Genomic DNA, 16,682 nt, shown 5'->3' with positions numbered 1-16,682 from the left:
GATATCATCCTTGATAATGAATTGTCTGGGGCCCCCATCCATTAGACTGTCAGTCGAACCCATCAATATCTAATGTGTAAGGGACTCTTAAGAGTGACAACCTTCCTTTCTGATAGGATAGCCAGAAATGAGTCAGTTTGTGAAAGGTTCTCTCTTCTCTAATAAAACAATTGTTAAGCACCTAATAAGGGTTTGTGATTGTCTTTGTCTTCTTTAAAAAGAGTGTTTATTCTTTAAATTCTGAAACTAACAAAATTGAAAAAACAAAGTTAGATTAAGAAATAATTTTATTTAAAGGGAATCTGTCAGCAGGCTCTTGCTATGTAAGCTGAAGACAGCATGCTGCAAGGGTTAACACAGAAAATTCAGGGAAGCCTGTCCAATCTGTTGTTTCTTTGCTATGTTTGTTTAAGCAGCAGGACCCTTATCATTACAGGACTAGAAACTCACATGCACAGTAGTCCGGCATGCCCGTGCACTGATTGACACCTCACTATCAATGAACAATCTCTATAGAGAGCCTGGTGTGGGCGGGAACCTTTCTCAACCCTATTGCATGACTAAATCTAAACATTCTGATTGTTTCAGAGTGGCTGCACCCAGTAATCTAAGTGACACACAGTTGGATTCAGGATCTCTTTGCCTACATCATGCTGCTCTCAGATGAGGTAGCAAGAACCTGCTGACAGATTCCCTTTAAAATGGATAATATGATATTGAAGTAATCCTGCATTGAACTGTGGTTTTTGCTAAAGAGAGTAAAATAGTTTATAGTCGGGAAGAAAACACAGTTCTGTGAAGTGAATTTTAGACTGATAACATTATTAGGACTTTGTTATAACAATTTATATTATGCTAGTTGACCAGTATGAAAGTTGATGATACTATGAAACGCCCCAATCTCCCAGTCTGCCACTGATGCTAAGGGTCCGCTTACAGGAAAGACCGGCAGCAGAATACGACTGCCAATAGATAAACGTTTACCGATTGGTGATCTTTTAATGGCCTGTTTATACTGGTAGAGCAAAGGAAACAATGTGCTGCATAAAAGATCAGTTCACCTGATAAATGAGCTTTTGCTCCTTCATTGGGTGGTCGGCAGCCTGTATACACGGCAATATAATTGTGAAACTAGCGTTTATAAGAATGCTTGTTCACCGTTATCTTATAGTGTAAATGAAAATGTCCCTTAACTTCTGCAATGTTTCTGAGACATTTCCAATCTAATTCCTATTATAGGGGGTTATCACATAGAGTAGCTGGGTCCCCGTCTGATTACGTGTACAGGGGTTCCTCGTAAAGTGTCAACTTTCTAATTCACTTCTTTCACACTGAGACTCAGGTTTATCTATTAGTTTTGTGATCAATATGAGCCCCGGTCATCATATATTTATCACCTATCCTATATGGAGGCAAACTTGGGGTCCCTTACTATGCAGCTGTAGGCACTTCATGTGCTGTCACAAAATGCCTTCATTTGGCATTGTATTGTGAAGATATTCTCCTGGTACTTGTGTGTAATAATACATGTATGTGTGGCGCCCTGGACAAGCCAGGGGCCACAGAGCACAACACCCACACACCCCACACTCCCGGTCAGGCACACCGAAGTGAGACACAAAACCCTTGTTGCCTTCCTCCAGGGGCTGATGTTCACACCAGGGGGGGTGGGCCAGGCCCACCGAGGAGTTCACAGTCCTGGAGGCGGGAAAAGCAGACAGATTAGTTTTGGAGGTAAAAGGGGAAGGAAGGAAAGTGGTAGTGGAGCAACTAACTGACAGCGTCCGGGTGTGTGGCCCGGACGGAACAGCATGGTTGGCAGACGGTGGTGACCGTCTGCAGGAGTGGCCTATCGGAGTCTACCGTAAGGACCGTGGACGGGCGGTGGCCCGGCGGTACCGGACCGGTATGCAAAGAGAAGCCAGCACCATCTGGCAGGGGCTTACGGACCCCGGCAAGGCTAGGAGTCGCCGTGAATTTGCCGAATTCGTTAGTGAAGGGAACCTCCTGGGTTTCCCAGCAGCCAAGTCCTGACAGAAGGCAACAGTCCAACCAAGAGAGGGAGACACCGCCACCGCCAAGGCAACCGTTTCCCAGGGCCAGAGCCTGCAGGCAGAAGGGGCTCCTCCAGCCCATATCCAAGCTGGGGAGCGGGTTACCGGTGGGAACCCATTGGAACCATCTACCGTATATAGGTGCAGGGAAAGGCAGTGACCATCAACCTGCCGGGAGAAACAACACCGCAGCCGTCTGTGGGACCCGTCCGTCCAGCTGTGTGTTTTACCGAGAAACTGTGTCCTCATCATTGGCTGAGTGAGTACCACCGTGCCGTGCGGCACAGCGCTGCCCCCGCGACCCTGCACCTCACCAGACCCTGCACCTCACCAGGCCCTTTAACTCGCCTGTCATCCATCCCTACCCCATCACCGGGCCCTGGGACAACCAACCCCCTACCCACGGAGGGGAGAACTAACATCAAAGCTGCTCCCTGTCACCGCTCCCGGGATCCCCGTCCAGAACAGCGGTGGTGTCACTAACTTCACCACAACCGTGGGTGGCGTCACGGACAATAATCCAATCCCCACCATCCAATCAAACCCCCCTTTTCACTCACGGGCGAGGAACACCGCTCGAGTCCCCGGGATCCGGCCCACCGCTCGAGCCACCACAGAGCAGCGGCAGCAGCAGCCGGACCCGAGCAGTGGGAGAGCGCAGCGTCCCCTCCTCCGCCCGCGACATATGTCCTTGTCTATATGTGTAATAATACAAAAAGGAAGACATCTGCACTCTGTAGTGCTAAGATATATGGAACAATGAATATGGGACTATAGACATGCATTACTGCTATGAAAAAGCATGTAAAAATTTAGATACTTCGCACACAAAAATGGCCAGGTTTATGTGAGCCCAACAATCAGCGGCAAGGCGACCTCTTTTTGTTGAGTCCCTATCAAACTAATGCCTCTCTTTGGGTTAAAAAAATCTAGAATTTATGGGTGGACAGGAACCTGCAAATGGAGAACCAAAATCCCCACAGGCTGAAGAGCAGGAGTGTTCATTCAGAAGGCATAACCCTGTAACCTAAGAAAAAGACTGATGGCATATCCTACGTTTCTAATGTGAACAGGTGCAAACTGAATATGAAACATAGTAAGAAAAAGGAAGACAGCTGCACTCTGTAGTGCTAAGATATGTGGAACAATGAATATGGGAATATAGACATGTATTACTGCTATGAAAAACGTAAAAATTGAGATAGTACACAAAATTGGCCCGGTTTAGGTAAGCCCAACAGTCAGCCGCAAGGCGACCTCTTTTTGTTGAGTACCTATTAAACTAATGCCTCTCTGTAGGTTAAAAAACTTACAATTTATGGACGGACAGGAACCTGCAAATGGAGAACCAAAATCGTTCGAGGCTGAAGAGCAGGAATGCTCAATCAGAAGGCATAATAGTACATGCAAATTTTCCATATAAATCCAACAGGAAATAACATTAGTATGTCTCTCTAGGAAAAGTGAGGCATACATAGGATCAGTAGGGCCACAATGGAAGTTTAGACATCAATATTACGGCTTTGTGCAACTGGGACATTTGTAGGGAGCTGCAATAGACTCATATTTTTATGAAACAGAAATAAACAAAGCAAGAAAAGAAAGCATTGTAAACTGCATATTGGACTTATATATACATTTTAGAGACTAAAGGAAAATCATTTGCTAAAAGGTCAAATTGTTTTTTTGTGTGGGTGTGCGTTTATTTAACAGTCTATTACTTACACAGAAACCCCATGAGATGTGGGGTTTTTTTTGTAGCAAAATCCATAATGAGCATTTTATTAAACATTTTTATAGCGGTTTCAAGCCCTTCAATTACTTGAGAATTAAAAGGATCTGTATTTCAATTCCAGGCACAACGCTTCATCTGTAAATAAAAGATAACATCGGCCTGTATTCTCCTCTGAGTAATTCTGATATTGATTTTCTCATCTTAGTTTAGAGTAGCTTCCCACGCACAGGGCACAGAGGCAAGTGAACACTTACTCATCATCATATGATCTCAGTGCATGACTCACCTACTCCACTGAATATTTCATTTTATCAATGACAGGGGAGAGGTGCTGGCTAACAGCATCTCTGCGCGCAACGTAGTGGGAATACATAATGAAGACCAGCACTAGATCTGCAGAGTGAGCACTGCAGGATACGTGTGCAACTACAAATCCCAGCAAAGGCTGCGGAAATAAAGTAATAAGGTCATATCCCAGCTATAGGATAGGCTTTCATAAATATAAACCCTATGTCACTATATACAGTATATACATTCATATAGCTTTTATTCACTATATATATATGTGTATGTATATAATATATAAAACTCAGTGTATGTGTGTATGTCCGCTAAAGGAATCAGCACCGTCGCATGTACAATCACGACATTTTGCACAGACACTCCATGTGACTCAGGGAACGTCATAGACTATGTTTGGGCGGGAAAATTTACCCCCGTGCTTTCCAGTTACTCTACAAAAATCCTGCAGCCATTAAACTGAATGGAGCTGGGAGCTGCAGGATATAAATAGCAACTGTCAGTGGTTGCTATAGGAACAAAATAAACTGTTAGTATACGAAGCTGTGTGAGGTAAAAAGATATCGGTGGTGAGACAGATAGAGACAGACAGGAAAAGACAGAGACACAGACAGAGACAGCCCTGGAAAGAGACAGCTGGGAAAAGAGACAGACGAGCAAAGAGACAGACGACAAAAGAGACAGACGGGCAAAGAGACAGAGCGGGAAAGAGAGAGAGCGGGAAAGAGACAGCCGGGCAAAGAGACAGCCGGGCAAAGAGACAGCCGGGGAAAGAGACAGACGGGGAAAGAGACAGACGGGGAAAGAGACAGACGGGGAAAGAGACAGACGGGGAAAGAGACAGACTGGGAAAGAGACAGGGGTAAAAAGACAGACGGGCAAAGAGACAGAGCGGGAAAGAGACAGAGCGGCAAAGGGATAGAGCGGGAAAGAGAGAGCTGGAAAGAGACAGAGCGGGAAAGAGACAGACGGGCAAAGAGACAGAAGGACAAAGAGACAGACCTGGAGAGAGACAGCCCTGGAAAGAGACAGCCCTGGAAAGAGACGGACGGGCAAAGAGACAGACGACAAAAGAGACAGACGGGCAAAGAGACAGAGCGGGAAAGAGACAGCCGGGCAAAGAGACAGCCGGGCAAAGAGACAGCCGGGGAAAGAGACAGCCGGGCAAAAAGACAGACGACAAAAGAGACAGACGGGCAAAGAGACAGAGCGGGAAAGAGACAGCCGGGCAAAGAGACAGCCGGGCAAAGAGACAGCCGGGCAAAGAGACAGCCGGGCAAAGAGACAGCCGGGCAAAGAGACAGACGGGGAAAGAGACAGACGGGGAAAGAGACAGCCGAGGAAAGAGACAGACGGGGAAAGAGACAGGGGTAAAAAGACAGACGGGCAAAGAGACAGCTGGGCAAAGAGACAGACGACAAAAGAGACAGACGGGCAAAGAGACAGAGCGGGAAAGAGACAGCTGGGCAAAGAGACAGCCGGGCAAAGAGACAGCCGGGCAAAGAGACAGCCGGGCAAAGAGACAGCCGGGGAAAGAGACAGACGGGGAAAGAGACAGACGGGGAAAGAGACAGCCGAGGAAAGAGACAGACGGGGAAAGAGACAGGGGTAAAAAGACAGACGGGCAAAGAGACAGAGCGGGAAAGAGACAGAGCGGCAAAGGGATAGAGCGGCAAAGAGAGCGGGAAAGAGACAGAGCGGGAAAGAGACAGAGCGGGAAAGAGACAGAGCGGGAAAGAGACAGACGGGCAAAGAGACAGAAGGGCAAAGAGACAGACCTGGAGAGAGACAGCCCTGGAAAGAGACAGCCCTGGAAAGAGACAGCCCTGGAAAGAGACGGACGGGAAAAGAGACAGACGGGCAAAGAGACAGATCTGGAAAGAGACAGCCTTGGAAAGAGACAAACCTAGAAAGAGACAGACCTAGAAAGAGACAGCCCTGGAAAGAGACAGCCCTGGAAAGAGACAGCCCTGGAAAGAGACAGCCCTGGAAAGAGACAGCCCTGGAAAGAGACAGTCCGGGAAAGAGACAGTCCGGGAAAGAGACAGTCCGGGAAAGAGACAGCTGGTCAAAGAGAGAGCCGGGCAAAGAGACAGCCGGGCAAAGAGACAGCCGGGCAAAGAGACAAATGCCCAAAGAGACAAATGCCCAAAGAGACAGACCTGGAAAAAGACAGATCTGGAAAAAGACAGACCTGGAAAGAGACAGACCTGGAAAGAGACAGACCTGGAAAGAGACAGACCTGGAAAGAGACAGACCGGGAAAGAGACAGACCGGGAAAGAGACAGAGCAGGAAAGAGACAGAGCGGGAAAGAGACAGCCCTGGAAAGAGACGGACGGGCAAAGAGACAAACGGGAAAAGAGACAGACGGGCAAAGAGATAGATCTGGAAAAGAGACAGCCCTGGAAAGAAAGCCCTGGAAAGAGAAAGCCCTGGAAAGAGACAGACCTAGAAAGAGTAAGACCTAGAAAGAAACAGCCCTGGAAAGAGACAGTCCGGCAAAGAGACAGCTGGTCAAAGAGAGAGTTGGGCAAAGAGACAGCCGGGCAAAGAGACAGCCGGGCAAAGAGACAAATGCCCAAAGAGACAAATGCCCAAAGAGACAAATGCCCAAAGAGACAAATGCCCAAAGAGACAGACCTGGAAAGAGACAGACCTGGAAAGAGACAGACCTGGAAAGAGACAGAGCGGGAAAGAGACAGAGCGGGAAAGAGACAGCCCTGGAAAGAGACAGCCCTGGAAAGAGACAGCCCTGGAAAGAGACAGCCCTGGAAAGAGACGGCCGGGCAAAGAGACGGCCGGGCAAAGAGACGGCCGGGCAAAGAGACGGCCGGGCAAAGAGACAGAGCGGCAAAGGGACAGAGCGGGAAAGAAACAGAGCGGGAAAGAAACAGAGCGGGAAAGAAACAGAGCGGGAAAGAAACAGAGCGGAAAAGAGACAGATGGGCAAAGAGACAGAAAGACAAAGAGACAGACGGGCAAAGAGACAGACAGGCAAAGAGACAGACAGGCAAAGAGACAGACCTGGAGAGAGACAGCCCTGGAAAGAGACAGCCCTGGAAAGAGACGGATGGGCAAAGAGACAGACGTGAAAAGAGACAGACGGGCAAAGAGACAGACCTGGAAAAGAAACAGCCCTAGAAAGAGACAGCCCTGGAAAGAGACAGCCCTGGAAAGAGACAGCCCTGGAAAGAGACAGCCCTGCAAAGAGACGGACGGGCAAAGAGACGGACGGGCAAAGAGATGGACGGGCAAAGAGACGGACGGGCGAAGAGACAGACAGGAAAAGAGACAGACCTGGAAGAGAGACAGCCCTGGAAAGAGAAAGCCCTGGAAAGAGAAAGCCCTGGAAAGAGAAAGCCCTGGAAAGAGACAGCCCTGGAAAGAGACAGCCCTGGAAAGAGACAGCCCTGGAAAGAGACAGACAGGCAAAGAGACAGACGGGTAAACAGACAGTCCGGGAAAGAGACATGCCGGGAAAGAGACATGCCGGGAAAGAGACATGCCGGAAAGAGACAGTCCGGGAAAGAGACAGCCGGGCAAAGAGAGAGCCGGACAAAGAGACAGCCGGGCAAAGAGACAAATGCCCAAAGAGACAAATGCCCAAAGAGACAGACCTGGAAAAAGACAGACCTGGAAAAAGACAGACCTGGAAAAAGACAGACCTGGAAAGAGACAGAGCGGGAAACAGACAGAGCGGGAAACAGACAGAGCGGGAAACAGACAGAGCGGGAAAGAGACAGCCCTGGAGAGACAGCCCTGGAGAGACAGCCCGTGAAAGAGACAGAGCGAGAAAGAGACAGAGCGGGAAAGAGACAGAGCGGGAAAGAAACAGACGGGGAAAGAAACAGCCCTGGAAAGACAGCCCTGGAAAGAGACATCCCTAAAAAGAGACAGACCTGGAAAGAGACAGACCTAGAAACAGACAGCCGGGTAAAGAGACAGCCGGGCAAAGAGACAGCTGGGTAAAGAGACAGCCGAGCAAAAGACAGCCGGGCAAAAAGACAGCCGGACAAAAAGACAGACGGGCAAAGAGGAAGAGAGAGAGAGAGAGACAGACAGATGCAGAGATTGATACAGATAAACTGATGCAAATACAGACAGAGAGATAGAAACAGACACACAAGGAAAGAGACAGACAGCGACACACAGACAGAGACTGGGAGAGAGACAGAGACACAGTTACTATCCCGGGCAATGCCCGGGTACTACAGCTAGTATATATATATATATATATATAATATATAAAGCTGAATGTGTGTATGTATGTATGTATGTCTGGGATTGGCATCTGCACCGTCGCAGCTACAGTCACAAAAGTTTGCACACTCACACGTCTGGACCCCGAGAGCGTCATAGGCTATGTTGTGAGGCAAAATTTTAACCCCGCGTGTTCCAATTTACCAATCAATTTTGCCCCTATCTACATAATGGGGAAAAAGTGAAACGAAAAGTGTATCCGCACCGTCGCATTTACAATCACAAAATTTTGCACAGACACCTCATGTGAGCCAGGGAACGTCGTAGACTATGTTTTGACAGGAAAATATAACCCCACGCTTTACAGTTACTCTCCAAAAAACATGCCTCCATTAAAGTAAATGGAGCCTGGAACTATAGGTTATTAGTAGGAGCTGTGATTGGTTGCTATAGGAACAAAAGACATTCATAGTATAAGAAGCTTATATGTGAGGTAATAAGATGTCGGTGGGAAGACAGATAGAGAGACAGACAGAGAGACGGACAGAGAGACAGACAGGGAAAGAGACAGAGAGATAGAGACAGACGGTGAAAGAGACAGACAGAGACAGACTGGGAAAGAGACAGACTGGGAAAGAGTCAGACCTGGAAAGAGACTGACCTGGAAAGAGACTGACCTGGAAAGAGACAGACCTGGAAAGAGACAGACCTGGAAAGAGACAGACCTGGAAAGAGACAGACCTGGAAAGAGACAGACCTGGAAAGAGACAAATGGGGAAAGAAACAGACAGACATGCAGACAGGGACAGAGACAGGTACACAGGGAAGGAGGAGACAGCCAGAGAGACAGACAAAGATAGATGGGGAAAGACACAGACCTTGATAGAGACAGACGGGGAAAGAGATGGAGAAATAGAGACAGACAAGGAAAGAGACAGACAGAGACAGGCAGACAGGGAAAGAGACAGACAGAAAAAGACACAGACACAGACAAAGAGACGGGGAGACAGACTGGGAAAGAGACAGACCTGGGAAAGAGACAGACCTAGAAAGAGACAGATGGGGAAAGAAACAGAGATTGAGACAGACAAAAAAGAGACAGACAGAGACAGGCAGACGGGGAAAGAGACAGACGGAGCACATTACTTGGCCAATTTAGTTAAATCTGTGTGGAATATCTGTGGTGTTGAAATATATGTCGTGAAATGCTTCTATTAGCTTAGTTTTTGCCTAATTACATTTCTATCTGTTTATTTTGTGGTTTTTGTGTGCAGAATAAATTTTTGTTAATTCATTCTATCAACAGTCATTAACCCGGGCGAAGGCGGGTAGTACAGATAGTGTGTGTGTATATATATATATATATATACATACTAGCTGTACTACCTGGCTATATATATATATATATATATATATATATATATATATATATATGTATATAAAAAGCCGAGTGTATATATATTTGTGTGTATGTGTGTATGTATGTCCGCTAAAGAAATCCGCACTGTCGCATTTGCAATCACATAATTTTACACACACACACCTCATGTGACTCAGGGAATGTTATAGACTATGTTTTGAGGGGAAAATTTAACCCCGCGCTTTACAGTTATTCGCAAACAAACCTCCTTACATTAAAGTCAATGGAATTGGGAGCTGCAGGTCATTAATAGGAGCTGTGATTGGTTGCTATAGGCAATGGAGGACATTCTCAATATAAGAATCTTATGTGTGAGGTAATATGATATCGGTGGAGAGATGTACAGAGATAGAGACAGACAGACATAGGCACAGACAGGGAAAGAGACAGACAGAGACAGGCAGAAGCAGGCTGGGAAAGAGAGAGAGAGAGATAGAGACAGACAGGGAAAGAGGCAGACAGACAGGGAAAGAGATAGACAGAGGCAGACAGGGAAAGATACAGACGGACAGAAAGAGACAGACAGATAGAGACAGTCAAAGACAGAGTCAGACAGGGAAAGAGACAGACAGACAAAGACAGAGGCAGATAGGAAAAGAGACAGACAGGTAAAAAGACAGACAGACAGGGAACGAGACAGAGATAGAGGCAGACAGGGAAAGAGACAGACAGACAAAGACAGAAGCAGACAGAGAAAGAGACAGACAGGGAAGAGATAGACGGGGAAAGAAACAGACAGACAGAGAGACAGACAGGAAAAGATACAGACAGAGACAGACAGAGAGATAGAGACAGACAGACAGGGAAAGAGACAGACAGACATAGAGACAGACAGACACAGACAGAGAGAGACAGACACAAATAAAGACAGACAGAGACAGACAGACAGAGATAGCGAGAGAGACAGAGAGAGAGACAGGGGCTGGTAGAGAAGGAGAGCAGGAGGGAAACAGAGAGACAGTTACTAACCCGGGCAACGCCGGGTACTACAGCTAATATAAATATATATATATATATATATATATATATATATATACATACATACATATATATATATATATATATATATATATATATACATACATACATATTTTACAGTTGTAAAACCTTATTGTTGAGCAGTGCATTATATATTTCTACTCCAAATACCTGCCTACATAAAGGTAAACGTTTTCATTTTTATGCTGCAAACCCAGATTCGTATAACACCACCAGAGCTCTGGGTAGCCCCTCAGTGATAAGTAACCAGTAGGTGTAAGAGGATATACCATATATTCATAGAGATTAAAGCAGGATTTAATGTTACTGTTAAGGTTCAATTTAGGCATTCAATTTGGTGACCTGTTGCTGCATGGTCAGTTCCTCTGTCTGCTTGGCTAATATATTTTCTTCCATGTCCAAATGATGATGGTTCTTATAGTCTTTGTTTTTCTTTCTTGGTTTGCTCCTCTCCAGGTGTTTCTCATTTTACAGTTATTGTTTGCCCTTTCTTAATTTGGGTTGGGTTATATATGTTCACCTCTCACTGCACTTCCTTGCCAGCTATATACCTCTATGTGGATTTGTTTATGGGAGTTCAAGCATTTCAGCTTAGGGGTTTACTTTTGAAGTAAACACCAGTTCACTGTCTGCTGTAAGCTGGTGCGTTTTCCTTCCCAGCCCGTAATTCTTTCACCTTATTTGAACTTGTTTCAGTTAATCTCACCCTGGGCTTCTATTTGTTCCTACCTCTTCTCTTCTAGCCAGTGCACGACGTCCTCCCCTCTGGTTCTTTAGGAGCCACTAGAAACCCCTCAACAGCCTTTTAGGGAGCCAGGTCTGAGGTAGTGCTGTTAGTTGTATGGCTAGGGTTTTTTAGTGTGTACCAGAACCAGTTAAGTGCAGCCGCGCCTTCTCCATTTCCATTTCCCGTTTAGCATTTTTTAGAGAAATATAAATGGCTGCAATTGAGCAACCGGGCTTTAATTCATGCTGCCCAAATAACGATACAGGTTCCCTTTAAATATATATATTAAAGTCCGATAATTGGCCAAAGTAAAATCTAGAATCTTTACAAAGTATGTTTTCAGTCAGGGCAGTGTTGAAAACAATGCTCTTCATAGCTAACAAGCAAGGTTGTGATGGCGGTATTATTTGTATTCTAATTACTGTCTGCATCTGACTCCTTACTCCTCTTAGAACAAAGCAATTTTGTTTTGTTTTATTTTTGTCGGTGTGTATATCTAATATGGGGTCATAAGACTGACAGAGGGAGCCCCCTTCTTTTGTCTAATCACTTATATGCTATATATTACATTGACCACAACATCTAAGGAGTGGCAGGATCAGCTGTACTGCTGTTTATCTAGTTGGTACAATGACAGGCAGTACCAGTGAATTCAGTTTGACTCACAGGTACTTCCACTGTTAATGACTAGAACATAGTTTTGCCTCCATACACGACACTAATGTAGTCACACATAGAATACAGTGTATAATTCTGGACTCCAGTGTCCAGTATACAAGAAGGACATAGCTGAACTAGAGTGGGAGCGTGTTATTATAACGTACACATATATGAAGAGACTGTACAGAGATTGTGCGGTTGTGCGACATGGGCAAATCGCTACCCGTGGCGCACAACATTGCCCAGACCAGTCACACTACTTACCTGCCCTGCGACGTCGCTGTGACCGGCGAACCGCCTCCTGTCTAAAGGGGCGGTTCGTTCAGCGTCACAGCAACGTCACAGCTGCGTCACTGATGCGCCGCCCAATAGAAGCGGAGGGGCGGAGATGAGCGGGACTTAACATCCCGCCCACCTCCTTCCTTCCGCATTGCAGGCGGCCGCAGGTAAGGAGAGGTTCCTCGTTCCTGCGGTGTCACACGTACCGATGTGTGCTGCCGCAGGAACGAGGAACAACTTCGTTACTGCTGCAGCAACGATATTAGAGAATGGACCCCCATGTCACCGATGAGCGATTTTACACGTTTTTGCAATGATGCAAAATCGCTCAAAGGTGTCACACGCAACGGCATCGCTAAAGCGACCGGATGTGCATCACAAATTCTGTGACCCCAACGAGTTCGCTTGAGCGATGTCGCAGCGTGTAAAGCGGCCTTTAGCACAGGGGAAAAAAAATAAGCATATCCAATTGTGAAACTTATTATTCCAAGATCTATTGATTAAAATGAACTTTAAAATTAACTTTGTGGGAAAACACCTTAAATGAAGCCCTCTCATCAAATTTTATATCCTCTTAATATATTGCAATCTTCATATTACATAACACTGTGGTCTTACAATTGCTAATTTTGCTTTTCTTTACAGTTAATTCTTCTCTTTTCCAGTAGGTCTATGACATCACATGATTAAAAACAAAATAGTTGAATCCTTCTAAGCTATATATAAAAAGAGGAAGTCACTTTTCCCTGCATAATTCATGACAGGAGGAGGAGCAGAGCAGCTGGGTCAGGAGTTGAAGAACAGGATGACTCATGCAGATACTCATGCAGGGCAAAGTGTTTTCCTATTTCTACATAGAGAAGAGAAAGCGGAAGAATTAATTGGGTAGAAAGGCAAAATGAGTAATTGTAAGTACAAAGTTCTATGTAATATGATTGCAAGATATTAAGAGGATTAACATTTTGATAGGAGTGCTTCTTTAATATTGATTAAAGATGAATTTTGCACCATTCTGTTAAAATATAGTTTGGTCCTGGATCTACAGTCTTGGCTGTACATACTATGCACTGCAAATTATATATACAGTAGACTAACATAAAGCATTGTATAGAAAATTGATCCCTGCAGAATACTTAATCAGATTTCTGTAACTCCCTTTCTTTATAATGTATCCTTGCTTTAATAAGAAGGTGGGTTTTTTGAGCCAACAACATATTACTCAATTTCCTTAATAAACCCATCCAAACTTAAAAAATAAATCCAAATGGATATGAAATGAAAGGTTCAACCAACCAGTATCGCCAGTCAACTTTTTGTAATATAATCTAGTATTAACAATAAGTTCTTGGAAATGTAAGAGTCTAGACGTCAATGATAATTAGTTTGTGCACTACCCATCACATGATAGGAAACTTTCCAGTGGAAATAAGAGTTTATATGATCGGAGCATTGTGTGGTTTAATTTCTTACTATAGCTCTCTCAAAATAAATTATAAAAGTTATGCAAAGGGGTGCAAACAATGATCATGCCAACATCAAGCTTACAAGTTATGACATGTTCAATGTTACTACACTGATGCTTGACCAGGGGGTCTTATAGAAAGCATAGATTTATAATCATATGTGTGAAGCTGCTTATTACTGGAGGGGGTATGTCGGACTAGGGCTCATATGCTGGTGTTGCTGATGTAGTCCGAGCCATAACATTCTGGTGCTAAACCAGTCATTGCAAATAAACAATAGCACGTACCTTGATAAGAGACACATCTCTGAATTCTGTGTTTTAAGCCCTACAGCATGCTGTCCTCACTTTACTTAAAAAAAAACCTGCTGACAGATTTCCTTTAACTGACTGGTCATTTGCAATACACATTAATCTTGAGTCTGGTCAAAGACTCCCTTCTGAAGTAATTCGGAGTGGGAAGAAAGACATTTGTTTAACCAAAAACGTATTACAGTTAAACAGTGGCTCAATTATTTGCTACATAATGTATAGCCCATTTACTCAATGCATCTAAAAATGTATTAACCCTGTGTTTGCCATTAGAATGACATGAATAACCTTTTCATAAACGTGTGTTTGTGCTTTGCAGTATATGGGTTGTATTGAAGTGTTGCAGTCCATGAGGTCTCTTGATTTCGGAACTAGAACACAAGTTACAAGGTAAAAAGGATGCTATAGATTGTCAGTTCATTATTGTAATATACGTGTTATCATTAGTAACTAGTGATAGTGACATAATTAATAGTTTTCTTATTATTCTATTTTCTGCCCCTTCAATTCCAACCTTAAAGTGGTTGTCCAGTCTAAAATGATAAGTTTGCAGTCATTCTTTTGTCACTCTATGTGACTGCAGACTTATGAATCCTCCCAGTGCACGCACTGTGCGCTGTGGGGATTTGCCAGTTTCTGAGACGGGAATGGCGATCTCATGACTGCAGCTGTGCGCTATGCATATTCCCAGCCAGAACTGGACTAGTGGGCATGGTCTCACTGTATACAAGTGTATTGAGCAAGGCCGCACCCACTAGATGGACACGCCTACTAGTTACACATGCCCATTCCATACACTTGTATGAAGTGAGGCCACACCCACTAGTTGGTTTCTGGCTGGGAACATGCATAGCGCACAATTGCAGTCTTGTGACCGCTGTTCTGGGCTCAGAAACCGGTGAATCCTCGCAGCGTCCAATGTGTGTGCTGGAGGATTCATAAGTCACTTAGAGTTACTGCACCCTTTTCATTTTAGACAGGACAACCCCTTTAATCTTTTAAAGAATAATCTATTAAAACAATACAAATACATGAGAAAATAAAAACTAAGCAAAAAGTGTGTATAAACACTTGTATACCAATTAATATATCACAAAAGTCATGTATTTTGTTAATTTCACTAATCATTCATGAATAATAACATGCAAAGTATCTTAAAGAAAATACAAATGAAACCTAACTCCCCATAGAAAAAAAGGCAAAGTAGGATAGGGATTAAAATTAGCATGTAAGCGGTGAAACAAGAAAACACCATCATAATTGCACTGTCCCCCACTGCATCGTGAGCAGTCACTATTGTTCTTTAATCATATACAGTGTACAGTTACATAATACAGTTGACACAACACACATGTCCAACAAGTTCAGCAATGGATAGGAAAGGATAAAGGAAAGGGGTATAAGCACATCCATAAAGCATGATCCGTCTGCCCTAAATACAGCAAGCCTCCTGACGCGTTTCCTCCGCCAGGATTCATCAAAGGAGACCCACTCTACATAGTCTGGTCTTGGAATCAGACTATGTAGAGTGGGTCTCCCTTCTATGTATTTGCAGCCCTATACCTGAGCAAAGCATCTCCCCTGATGAATCCTGGCAGAGGAAACCCGTCGGGAGCTTTATGGTGAAGATTTTTAGGGCTTAATTATTTAGGGTCAGCTTGAGACTACCCTTGTAAGGGCAGGAGTCAATGGGGATTTAGGATTAAGCATAGTCCACGCAGGGAAAGAGCTCTGTGCCTGGTAATGGATGGCTACCTGATCCCTCTATACCTCTGACCCTATCAATAACAGACCCAGACCTATGGGTGAGACCAACCCTTTATATCAATTTTTGTGATTGTATTTCTTACCATATGACCACACTGAATATCTTATCACTAGGCAAAACTAATTCCCATATACTGTCACTGTGATCATACCTATCTACCTAATCCAAATGACACCACTGTGACTTTTGTTGTATTTATATAGGTAGTGATCAATATAATCTTTTTCATGAGATATTAATATTTTTGATAAATTTTCGCAGCTCATGGTAATGCCATTACGACATGAGATCTGTCATTTTTTGCAAATCATGACAATATATGGGGATACAAGTTTTCTTCTTAAAAGAAGTACTAACTTCATATTATTTATTGTATCAATATGCCACTGGAACATATACAGCTGGTTTCTTTGGCTATTAAATTTGTCAATTTATGAAACAGTGGATTACTATCACTTGAAGTTTATGCCTGATATCCAGAATTTTGTCTTTAGTGATCTGTGAATGCATGACACTGTGAACTGATAGTATTTAAGCTTTCTGGTATTTAGTGACACTACCGTCTCTAACAAGAGTGGTGTCCGTGATAGAGTTGTGTTCCTTTTTTGGTCCTTTCTGGACATGAATGTTGTTTTCTTATTGTTTGCACAAAATTTGGGTGATTGCATCACTGCGCAATTTTTAATTCATTGAATAAAAGTTATGTATTATAATTTTCCTCTGTAGTTGCTGCTAATAGTAATTCTTAATTAATATAAGAAGTTC

General features: G+C 44.2%; 1 protein-coding gene across 1 annotated transcript in view; it reads left to right on the top strand.

Annotated features, from left to right (window-relative positions):
- The window catches only part of SHC4 (SHC adaptor protein 4), a 135,021-nt gene that overhangs the window by 11,773 nt on the left and 106,566 nt on the right, over positions 1–16,682 (top strand). The window contains exon 2 of the mRNA XM_075345806.1: positions 14,469–14,539. Within this exon, the coding sequence (XP_075201921.1) occupies positions 14,469–14,539 (71 nt within the window). The remainder of the gene's footprint in view (positions 1–14,468; positions 14,540–16,682) is intronic.

This window comes from Anomaloglossus baeobatrachus, chromosome 4 (genome assembly GCF_048569485.1).
Source record: "Anomaloglossus baeobatrachus isolate aAnoBae1 chromosome 4, aAnoBae1.hap1, whole genome shotgun sequence".
NCBI lineage: Eukaryota > Metazoa > Chordata > Amphibia > Anura > Aromobatidae > Anomaloglossus > Anomaloglossus baeobatrachus.
The sequence above is the reverse complement of the archived record's forward strand: the minus strand, read 5'-3'. Positions and strand labels throughout refer to the sequence as shown.